Source organism: Oryzias melastigma, linkage group LG18 (genome assembly GCF_002922805.2).
Source record: "Oryzias melastigma strain HK-1 linkage group LG18, ASM292280v2, whole genome shotgun sequence".
Lineage (NCBI taxonomy): Eukaryota > Metazoa > Chordata > Actinopteri > Beloniformes > Adrianichthyidae > Oryzias > Oryzias melastigma.
The window spans coordinates 4,805,704-4,817,993 of record NC_050529.1 but is presented as its reverse complement, the minus strand read 5'-3'; the positions used below and the strand labels follow the sequence as shown (position 1 = coordinate 4,817,993).

The following is a 12,290-nucleotide window of genomic DNA, read 5'->3' as shown; positions in this document are numbered from 1 at the left end:
CGCGATGACTTCTTTAATTAAGTTTTAACAATTCAGTATAAAAGAACTCTGGGAATTTTTAGTTGGATCAAAGCATTTATAATAACTAGAAAGAAAAACTTTCTTGATCATAAAGCAAATCAACTCAACGAAAAGTTTCTAATAATGTTACCTTATTTTTTTTTAATTAATTACGTTTTTAAAATTCTTCAGCCAAAAAAATATTTTAGACTTTAAAGTGTTGTAACTTTGACGGGTGACTTTTTGTTAATAAGTGCTCAATTTGATACAGCCTTTTTAGATGAAGGGTAAATATTTGAAATGTATGAAAAAGTTTGTGTTAACAACTGTAAGCAGAATTTATTTATCTGAAAACATTCTTTGTAATAACTCTCAGTAGGAGAGCAGCGCATGTCTTTGTATTTTAACCTTAAATTCTTTTCTGTTATAAAAAAGAATTTAAATTTGTCATGGTTAACAAATATATTTTGATGTATTTCATCAGTAATGAAACAGAAACTCTGCACAGGACAGTCAGCATTCCTCGTCATCTTTACACGGCAACGTGATGGTATTTAGGCCATATTTCTTAATTAAGTTAATAAGGAAAAAAATTGCAAAGATTCTACCAAGCCCTATTTCCTCATTTTGAAACCTAATTAAATCATAGTGCCAAGAGTTTGATTGACATTTTGGGTTCACTAAACAAAAATAAAAAGCTTTGCCATAGCAATGAAACTGTGTGCAAAAAAAAAAAAAAACATTAATCTGTCGACATTTTCTGCAATATTTCACCAGAGAGAAAAAAAAGTATTTTTATAAAAATATGAGCTTTTAACTTTTAAACAAGTACATCTCCATGTCATTGACATCAATTGAATTCTAAACAGTAATAAAATGTTACTTTTTGGTTGATTTAAAGTTCTGCTGTAGTCATAAAAATTTTTGGATTGTCATAAATAAACTAGTTTTTGGCTAAATCCGAATTGCTACTATATCTCTACGGCTCCTCCATGTTGCTCCAGTTGTATGAGCATTTGAAGCTGTTGTGTTGAGGTTGTAGTGGTGTCCAGCTGTAGGGACTTAGGGCTGGCTATCCCTCCTACAGTAGCGTGATCTGCGTTCACACTCAAGTTCACACTTACATTTTAATTTTGCGTTTTTGTTTTTATATGACTTATTCAAGTGATAAAACCGATGTTATGTATTTGACCAGTGCTGGCAGCTATGTGGTAATGTAGATGACTGGTGACATCATCAAGTGATAACAATGTCCAAATTTGATGACACATTTTTTCCATAGTTTCCTGCTTGGATGGGTCCATATAGAGATAGGGAGAAGCTGTAGATGTGAGGAAGCAATTTAGATTCAGAGTTTGTATTTTCCGTTCACCTCCTTCCTTAAGGAGGTACCACCGTGGATTATCCAACTTCATCTAACCCTCTCATCTGCGTCCAGATCAAGCTCCCTGACCTGGAGACCATCGACAGTAAACAATAAACCTCTGTTGAGGTCATAAACGAGCCTCTTCTTTGGACTTCCTGTAGGTCCGGGTTGTCACAATCCAGGCCTCGACTGCCGATGTCCAATATGTTGTCCAAAGAACTTTCCATGGAAGCTCAATATTGGCCAAACACATCTGATCTTAGTAATCAGCAGCAGATAAGGAAGGATTTCTGAAAAACAAGCTGGCACTTGAGGCCTGGAGTTTCACACCACTGCTTTGGGCCAATGCTGGCCAACCCTGGTCTTCTAGAGCCACAGCCTCTGCCTGTTTTCCAGCTTTCCCTGGACTGCTTGATGCTGACAACCTAAATCCTGTGTGTTCATCCAACCAGGATATGGAATCACTTAATCCAGATAGTCAGCAATTGTTGGGATCTGGTCAAGGAGATCAGGTTTGCCCACCACCCTCCATGCCTCTTTCCCTGGTAGCTCCAATTTCACACCTTTTACCTCCTCACAACATGTCCAAATGATCTCAATCTCCTCCCCTGCTGTCGTCTCCAAAACATCTACCATGATCTGATCCTCTGAGGGATTCACCCCTGATCCTATCGATCCTAGGGACTCCCAAAGAGAACCTCCACATCTTCACCTCTGCTACCTCCAGCTTTGCCTCCTGTCTCTGCATCAGTTTCTAGTCTAAACCAAGAACATGGCTGGTCCCACTACAGTCTTCTGCACCTTTCCTATCACTCTCAATGACTTTATCTCTTGAACTTTTGAAACCTTCCTCCACCATTTCTAACCTATTTGTACAAACTTCTTCAGCTCCTTTCACACTTTCTTCATCTCTATCAAAGGAATAAAACAACTTGGTTGAGTGGTAAAACATTTCAACAACTTCAAATCAACATCCCCTGGATATCCATGGATCCTGGATCCATCCATCCATCATTTGAGAAGTTTTTCTTTTACTCCACAAGTTTCTATAAAGTCAAACCCTTTGGATCAAAGCCTGAATGCAGTTCAACTTGTATCTGTTCACAAGAAATACAGAAATAAAGAGAGATTATTAGGTTTCATTTCTTCTTATTGCTTTTGCAGGTAATTGTGTGGTATTTTTTTGTTTATTCCACCATCCATCATTCAGAATTTGACATCTTTCATTAGTGAAGCAATGACTGACATCCTGCTAAAAGGAAAGACAACACAATTTAATTGGCGTCAGTTGGAAGTACACCCAACCTAGTTCTACTTTCGGCATGTGGAGTGGGCTGACTCGTAGGACTAGATGTACATGTTGATGCTTTTGCTACATCTGCCAAGTTCACCTTTAGTCACATGTACCCACATGAGTTTTGCTGGGTTGTCGTAGAGATGTGTGGTAACATCGTAAGTGGAGCGCAGGTGTGTCTTGCAGGGCCTTTGAGGCTCGTACAATCATCTTAAGGGGTGACATGAACATGGAGTAAACGATTGTCGCGCGTGTGGTAAGTTTATAATAGTGTTTATCAGCTTAATGGAAGTTGCACGCACTTATTAGCTGGATGATGCTGTCGTATGTTTCCCTCACACCATACTTGAGCCATTAGTAAGGTGCGAATACTGGCCCCTCAATGACCGCACAGGATACATAAGTGGCTCTAGGACACCCGTAGGATGTTCATGCAAACAATGCTCTGGTTGTTCGATTTCCTAATTTATAACTCGGACTGTGGATCGTTACTTGGTTGGCGATTTGATTTACAAATCAAGCTCAACAAATCTCAGATTGAACCACAAATCTTACTTTTTTTATGTGTTTGCACAGTTCCCATTTCCATGTCTTTTTAAAGGGATGTATGAAAATAAAATGGTAATTATTAAGATACCATTAAATGTTATAACAGGATATCAGAATGAACGAAACTAATAAAAACACAAAGATTAGGATATAAATAAATGATGTTTGTCACAGTGTCAAACTGGGGTTAACTCTCTAATTCGGCAGTAAACAAAAAGTGAATGTAATTGTTATTTTGGACAATTTTACAACAAATCCTGAAAATGTTCTCCGCAGTTTTTCCATCAAAGCTATGCTCACAACAGTTCCAGTTGATGGATGACAAGAAGACAGAAGACAAAGACGCAGCAACACCTCAATAAAAATGGAACGAGTAGAAAACACTCAGTTTGTTCCTCTAAACTGAACAGTGTTTCCAACAGTTTTTATAACAAGATTTTTTTTCATCTTGGAAAAAAACCTTAAACTCCCAAAACTTTAGATGAACATTTTACAGACGTGTTCCAGTAGTACAGCCACTCCACCTTAATAACAGGCAGTCACAATAAGATTTTTCTGTAATATTCCTAATTTCATATTAGTAACATATTTATTTCAATTGGTCATCTAAAATACACCCTATAACGCTAAAAAACACACACCATAAATTCTTGACCATTCACACGATCACCATGAATCAGCTGATTCTGACACTCTTTAGGGGCTGGAGGTAAACTGTTGAAAGGGCTACAACTGGTGACTGGGTTATGGCTAGCAGTCCTTCAATCGGGCAAAGATTGAATTATGTTTGTAAATAAAATCATTTCCATCAGTAGAGAATATTTATCTGTAGGACCTAGTTTATCTGAATCTAAATTTAGAAAGTGTTTCTAAGAGATAAAAAATATATTTTTCCTAAAATGGGTTTACTTGACACAACTGCATTCATGTCAACTCTAGCATACCTTGGTTACTGCTTGTTTGTTTTCTTTGTTTTAAACTTTTTTTAATTCTCTAAATATAAAACCTGTGCTTGAGCTCGCACTTGTGTTTTTGACGCTGTCAATATCTGCCTCCGGCCTTAAAACACAAGAAGATTGATGGCCCTAAATATTGCATACTAGTACAAAGTACTATGTCCTTTGTTCCAAGAAGATATTTTGTTTGTTTAAGTGGGAAAAAGAAACTTACATAGTTCACTTCTCATTAAACAGTAGATCAAAGAAAGATGACCTACTTTGATTATCACGAAGACACTAAACCTGAATGACAGCAGGTAAAACATCTCAACATTCCAAAGTTAATTAAAACAGGCACAGTCTAATCATTTGTACACGTGAAATCCTGAAGTGGTTTCAAAATGAATCTAGTCTGACACCCACACATGGTCCAGATGATTCTTGTGATAAGCCCGATTTGGACAGTTGGTGGTCCAGGTTGTTCCTGATATTGAATCAGCAATGACGGGTTTGGCTGCCAGAATGATGTCGATGTATTTGTAATATCATGCTTAATGTTTGCTCAATAATGATTTAAAAACCGCAAAAAGTATCTGGGTATAAGCATAAAATCATGTCAAAGACAAAATGTTTTCACTTTGTTTTATATTTGTTTTATCATGAAGGGCTATTGGAATGTTGTACCATGAAATGACCATTATCCATCTTTTTTTCTATTCGCTTCAAACATGAAAAGCAGGTTCAGTATCTGCAGTTGGACCTTCATATTGGACGATTTTACACCAACGAAACAGGTTGGAGAGCTCTGATGATGTATCCATCCATTTCCCAAACCTGTTAAATCTGGAGCCTTTCCCACCTACTGTTTGTGAAGGTGGGGGTGCATCCTGGTAAAGTTGCCACACACACACACACACACAGAAACCCACTCTCATTTACACCTAGTGACAATTCAAAATCACCAAACAACCCATGGAGGCAGTATTTTTGGACTGTGGAAGGAACCAGAAGTGCTCAGAGAAGCCAAAGCATTCACCAGGAGAATACGCAAACACACAAGGGATCAAGCTGGGATTTTAACCAGGCAAGAGTCCGAAACCCTTACATCACTATGGGAACAAGAATTAGACGCCAAACTCAGCAAAGGCGTCAAACTCGCGTCTGCCGCCACCGCTTTGACGCCTGTCAAATTTACTGCTCCTTGACACTCCTGCCGCGGAGCAACCGCCAAAGTTGTTCTGGAATTCATTTGTTGCAACATAATGAATGATGTTGAGCGAGTATTTTATATGTTTTGGAGAGCTCTACAAAGGCACTTCGCTGTGTTTTTTTTCACCAGATCTTTCAGAGTCTCTTGTGGTTCTGTGTGCTGCACCTGAGGGCCGTTTTAAATGTTACTTCTGTCTGTCTGTGGCCCAGTTGGAGCTTTAACCCAAGAGGGAGAAATTCAAATAAAACTGAGGGATATTTTTATTATTGTCTTAATGAAAATAACAAAAAAAAACATCATAAGCCCTTGGAGCTAGAATGATCAATACATTGGCAGTCACGGTGGATATCCAGGCTGGTGGCGGGACGGCAGAGCGTGCTCCACTGCACCTGAGACCCACAGTCGGGACAGTAGACCTTGTTAGATCTGCCAGGCACCTGGACAACAGCGCTCGCTATCAGCTCTGCCGGAGCCTGGGGAGTGGAGCTCACTATCCCGCTAAGTTATCCACCGGCCAATTAGTTACCGTAGCCGTCGATCCAGCTCAATGAGCTCTGTGCAGGCTGACGATCTATCCTTCACTCAACAGTAAATGGGACAGTTTCTGGGAATTTAGCGGCCATCACGGGTTGAGAAAATAAATGGAAGTTCATGACCAAAATCATCACATCAGCCGCCATCTTGATTTTTTATTCCTACTCTTTGAGCTGAAATGTCACACGCCCAAAGCTGAGTCCCTGATTGGTTGACGCGCTGCATCAAGCTTGCCGCGCCCGCTGCTGAATTTGCGCCACGACAGATTGAGTCTTTACATTGAATTAAAATTCAAAGTTGATGCCTCCGCCACACCTGCCGCGTTCGGTGTGAATGCACCATTAGACATTTAAACATTTTCAAGAGACTCAGGTCTGAAAGCTGGTGTGATCCTTAATTAATATGATCCTCTATGAAACTTTCTCTAGTGAGTCTTTTCCCTCAGAGCTTGCAAAACTCTTCTGAAATTTGGGTGTCCGTGATAAAAAAAAAATAATGACTCAATTTCTTTAACATTAAAGGCAACAATCGGAATGCAGGAGTGCCTGAACACCAATTTACTTTCAGATAACTGATGGGTCATGGTTGTTACAACTTCAACTCCGAAACATTCTCAGATCTGTTTCTGGTTCAATTTGCTTCGGGCACTCTCACACGAGAGGCAAAGACTGTTGCAACCATCTTGAGAAGTAAAGTAGTTCCAGCTGCTGCTCACTTGGGGGTGATATTGTTCATAAACAAGAGCAGACCACAATAAAATCAATACTTACCACTTTGTAATTAATGAGCCGCTCTTTCTTCTCCACCTATATAGCATTAGTCAGTTGCTGCTTTTAGTAGATACCACTCTTTGGTCCATATGCATTTACTTTATCTGCAACAGAGACCTGAACAACAGTGAACTATAACAAATGGTAAATGGTGTATACTTACATAGCACTTTTCTCCTTCGGAAAATCTTTTAATAATAATCATACAAACCCAAACATGGAGACATGATTATCGGTGTTCATGTAGAACCCTTCACAATAAATAAGCATTCTTTATTTCTCATCATCATTTGTGTCTTTCAGACATTCTAATTGAGATTTGAGATTTCCACAGACACAGTTTTTCAAGATCCAAAGGCTTCATTGTAACTGTCAGGAACAGTTAAATTGTGGGTGGTCAACCAGCAGCAATGCACGATAAGTTATAGAAAAAGAATTAAAAATAAGATCAAATAAATAAAGTAGAAAACAATTAAAATATAACGTATTGAACAGTAATGATAATAAGAATCTGTAGATGTGTAAGGCAAAAAGGAAAAGTACAAAGACACAATTGCAACACAGAAAGTACAATAATAAATACTGTTAAAGTGTGGTGTGCGGTTTGTATGAAAATTGACTATATTCCAGTTTGTTCACTGGATGTTGTTCAGCATTCGTACTCAGAATTTTGATAGCGATCATCCTAAAAACACTAGCTGGTAGCTCCTCCCACAACACAGGAATACATTTTTTTTTTTATAGCAGTGAATGCAGTGAAGGGCGGGGCACACAAATGTACCTGAAGATAAGGCGGTACCGCCCGATGAAGAAGGCAGAGACTGTCATGGCAGCAGCTGCCCTGCTGCTAATCATCTGATTGCCTCCACCTGTTCCTGCTCCTATAAAGATCTGCCTCTTGCTCCCCCTCTGCTGCATCAAGTCCTCCAAGATAAAGACTTTATGAATCTGGTTTCTTGAATTTCTGAGTTAGTCATACTTTGGGTCCCTAAAGATAATCCTGACAGAGACGTTTCATCAGCTGAGTAGAACCATTAGTCTGAAAGTTACGTCAAAGTTCGGTTGAATGTTCAAAGTTCTGTTGAACGGGTTTTAAATGTTCTAAAATGGTTCAGTTTCATCTGAAGAAGTCATATGATCATACAGTCCTTGGTAGCGTTTTGTGAGTGTTTGGTGTTTCAGGCAGACAAAATTTGCCGTTTTTAACAAATAATGTAAGAAATAACAAAAATTGCACAATACCAGAAATAGTTTACAGAGAATTGCTAAGTTGGTGAATACAGTTATCCACAACTGAAATAAAAGAGTTAGCATTTTTTTAAACAGCATTGCCCATTGTCATTAACTGTTTGAGTCTGTTCATCACACCCTATTGTTTACAATAGTCAAAAACATTCATCTATGCCAATGATCAGTCCTTTGGGTACCTGCTTTCCCCTTGGGGAACTAAAGACATAACTAAAGACATAACTAAAGACATAACTAAAGACATAAACTTAGTTGGAGAAGCTAATCTTTCTTTAACAGTTCTGGTATCTCCTGTCCATCCTGGGATAGGATCTCTCCTTCATGTGGGAATCCCTAAAGTTTCTTCTTTTGTCCTGACTCAGGTTTTTTTAGAAGTTATTCCTTATCGGGAGGGAGGGTCTAAGGGCAGGGATAACCAGTTTATGTAGTCTGTTTAGTTTTTAACAATTGTTTATATTTTGAAGCCCAATGAGGCAAATTCCTTTGGGATTTTGGGCTATATAAATAAAATTGCATTGACCTTAAACCTCGGTATTGTTTGTATTTTCTGAATTCCATGCTTAAAAATCTGCAAGACTACTGTTAGAGCTAAACTTTGAATCATAAAGTTCTATTATCAAGGACTAATGTATTTCTTTCAGTTTCATAGAAGAGCAGGAGTCAACTTTTGTTTTTACCCACAACTTTTGTCTTTATTTTTTGTCTTTTGAATGCATATCAACTAATAAGAAATATTTTTTAGGAGCACAGAACAAAGAACCAGTAAAATCAGAAACAAGTCTAAATAGTAAAATGTGGGGTATTTTAAACAGTACATTGACTTCAAAACTCAACCAATTGGCGACCTTCATAGCAACTTTAACTAAACTCAAATATTTACTTCGAATTGTCTTTGACAAAACTAATCAAAGTGCTGTTCAGAAAAAAATAGAATGAAAATAACACACATTTCCAGGCTGTATTGTTTAATTCAACTGACTTTTGGAGTCAGAAGTATATAAATTTAAATTTGATTAAATAATTTAAATGGAGGGAAAAGCAGCTTAGCTCACTTAGTTCCTCCCTCATGTCAATAATAAAGCAGAGAGCAGATGAATGATAAAATTAATAAAGTGACAGTTTCCTTCCCTCTTCAGAATTCATAAGCAGTATATGTGCAGGTTAACAAAGTGGATTAACAGCAGCCAGAACTGATCTTTCTTCACACTTCCGGGTTGAGAACCAGGATCAAGTCAGCACTCCGATGGTTAGTCAGGATCTCCATGAATTTCATCTGTCAGGAAAATCAGAAAACTATGAGACTGATGCAGTTTATAATGTTTAAAAGAGCTTCACAGGATTGTCCTAACAAGAGTGTCTGACCTAAGGAGTCCAGACCATGCTGATCAAGGCTGGAGCCCCACGTCTGTATCTGAGAGATCTGCGTCTCCGACCTCCAGCAGAACAACCCTAGAAGGAAAAATACAGATGTAAGAAGGTTTTCTGTGTTCAGAAATGATTATTCAGTGAACATTTCAATTGAGACGTACCGGCACACAGTTGGTGTTCTTCTTAACACACAGCTGCAGATGGCAGTGAAGGTAGACTTCTGAAGGTTCCTTTCCAGAGAACTCAAACATGTTGAAGGAGAAGGAGTTGGAGGTTCCTTCTCCATTTCCCATCACACTAACTGTTCCATCCTGTGCATTTGCACAGCTGGTAACCGATAAGAAAAAGCAAACTTGTCAGAATTTTTGAGAATTAGCAAAAAGATGTCATTGGCTGCCAGTGACATGAGATCTGATTGTCTTACCCATCTCTGATCAGGTCGTATCTGGGAGTGCTGCTGGAGGAGTTTCCACTGGTTGCCCAGCAGGAGTCGGTCACCACAGAAACCACATCTTTATCCAGACCCTCGGTCTCCAGAACAATCCAGATCTTCTGGTTCAGCCTGACATCACTCTTTGGATCCAAAAGTTGGGTATGGGCAGCATCAGAGTAAGCCTTCATGGTCAAGCTGTACGTCCATTCTCCAGATTGGAGGACAATTTCCACAGAGCTGAAAAGAACAACAAAGATTGTTTAGATCCCAAACAAAGTTTCAAATTAGCATTCTAATCCTGGCCCAGCCTGATCCTGATCTTAGAAACTAGCATAAGACTGCATGGACTTCCAGTTGCTGAAAGTTTTTGCAACCTCATGAGAGAACTTTAAAGTGTTTTCTTGTTCTGGTCTGGTGGAGAAAAATGTAGATGGTTGGGTTAAGAAGGGTATTTGATGTAAAACTGAATCTGTATCACATGTTCAAATTGCAGGGTGGTTTTCTGTGGATAAATCTGGACAGAGAAGCTGAACCTACTTGTCCAAAATGTTGAAGGCCACGTTCTGCAACTCAGGTTTAGGATGGCTGCAGGAGAACTCAATGAAGACTTTATCCTGACGAGTGATGACCTCTGAGGAGCTGTTCCGGGTCACAACTGCATTTGAGAAGATGACCTGGCTGTTGTTGGTCTGAGGAATCAGATCAAAATGTTTTTTGTTGACTGAAACTGAATTAAACAGAAGCTTGGAATCTAGAAATCAACAGGAAGTTTAGCAGAGAGAAGAAGGAGAAGTTTTTGAGGAGAATAAAGAATTGAGAGAGGAAACCCACCTTGACCTCCGTTCCACAACTGTCACTGCTGAAGCTGAATTTCAGCATGTGACTGTCGTCCATCACACCTGTGCAGGTCTGGTCATTGAGGTGTAAGTGAGTGTAGTCGATGCCATTTTCCTTCAGGAGACAACCCACCAGAGTGAGTGAAGCGTTGTTGCCCTGGCAGACAGTTGGACCTCCTACACAAACCCAGTTCAAGTGAAGAATACATTTCAGCATTTGTCCTTTTTTATGTTTTAATATTCAGGAATCTCAGCTGACATACCCAGTCGGTTCTGTTCAGTGTACTGGTGGGCATTAATGGCTCTACAGCGGCAGTCAGTGTTTCCATGGATATCTCCACAGAACTCATGATCACTGCATTTCTCTTGGCAGATGGGCTGTGGGTGATCTGCAGACAAGAACACGAGTGTTGCTCTGAGAATGTTTGTGCTTTGGGAAACAAAGGTAATTTCAAGTCTTTCTTACGGCACTGAGCTGCTGTCCACCAGTTCTGCACTGCAGCTTGACTCTTCTCACAGGCTTTGGCGTAGGCCTCCAGGAACTGACACCTGAGACCGTCCACATCAGGGTATTTGCACAGAGTTTCATGGCAGGCAATAATGTACGGCTCTGGATCAACGTCTAAGTTACAGGAGGAGAACGGGGCAGATTTCAGGACGTCACACCTGTTTAAGGCAGGAGAGATCAGAGAAGACATTAAACAGATACTCATTTATACTTGATTTTATCCCTGATATAAATAAAGACGAATGAAGGAATCTGCTTACTTTTGACTCACAGCAGGGCAGTTAATGGTGTCATCAGCAGGGTCTTGATACGTCTGCTGACAGCTGCAGGGGAAAACAACACCATCAGGACTGTTGTTCTTCTCATAGTTGTCCTAATCTTTCACTTTAATCCAACAGCAGCAAACAGTGAGACTGACTTAGTGATCAGATGTTACCTGTGGTTACTGGGAAGCCTTGAAGATGATACAACGCTGGAGTCTACACACAGACCCTCATACGTATGATTAACAGGCAAATCCATGTAGATCTGAGCTGTGGTTCCATCAAAGAACACAGACACAGATGAGCCATTGACTGAAAAACTAGCAGTGACTCCAGTCTGGTCCTTGGAGAGATCAACTCCACCAGATGTCTGGACTGAACTGGTGAGGGTCACAGGTGATCCTGCTACCTGTTGGACAGATTGAAGGAGGAAACAGTCAGTAAAACTCCTCAAACATCTTCAGAGCAGAAGAGTGGAGGTTTTTATCCATCTTACCATGACTCTGTGTCCTTGCAGCAGCTGAATGTCATCACTGTCACTGAAGTCCAGAGTGAGACTGTCCACAAAGCTCACATCTCTGCGACGACGGTCCAGGAAGTTGGCCTTCAGAGAGAATCCAGTAGACTGATCGTGCAGCAGAGAGTACTCACACCGGTCGGACACAAAGTTCAAACTTCCCTTGACATCAATGATACTGGGACCGGTCACTGTGCACAGGTTTCCATGGACGCCTGCAAAGATGAAGACGCACAAAAGAGTTTCAAACCAAAATATCTTGGTTGGTAAAAGAAAACAAAAAATGCTTTTGTAAATATAAGACTTGATTAACTTTTTTGAGAACATGACTTATCATTCCTATGTCTAAAACATGCAACTTTCTTTTTCCCTCTAAGGTTGATGTTTTAGGACTTACCTGTCAGTCCACTGACAGCAAACAGGAAGAGCAGGGGGCGGAGCATGTTGGAGGAGATC

General features: G+C 39.8%; 1 protein-coding gene across 1 annotated transcript; it reads right to left on the bottom strand.

Annotated features, from left to right (window-relative positions):
- Nucleotides 1-8,595: 8,595 nt before the first annotated feature.
- Nucleotides 8,596-12,290, bottom strand: LOC112155735 (uromodulin). Its single transcript, XM_024287590.2, has 12 exons — nt 12,232-12,290; nt 11,814-12,049; nt 11,491-11,726; nt 11,315-11,377; nt 11,013-11,212; nt 10,810-10,935; nt 10,542-10,723; nt 10,248-10,399; nt 9,702-9,947; nt 9,439-9,604; nt 9,272-9,358; nt 8,596-9,182 (listed from the first exon to the last, which is right to left on the bottom strand). The coding sequence occupies exons 1-11, from the start codon at nt 12,275-12,277 to the stop codon at nt 9,272-9,274; spliced, it is 1,740 nt and encodes a 579-aa protein (XP_024143358.1). The 5' UTR covers nt 12,278-12,290; the 3' UTR covers nt 8,596-9,182.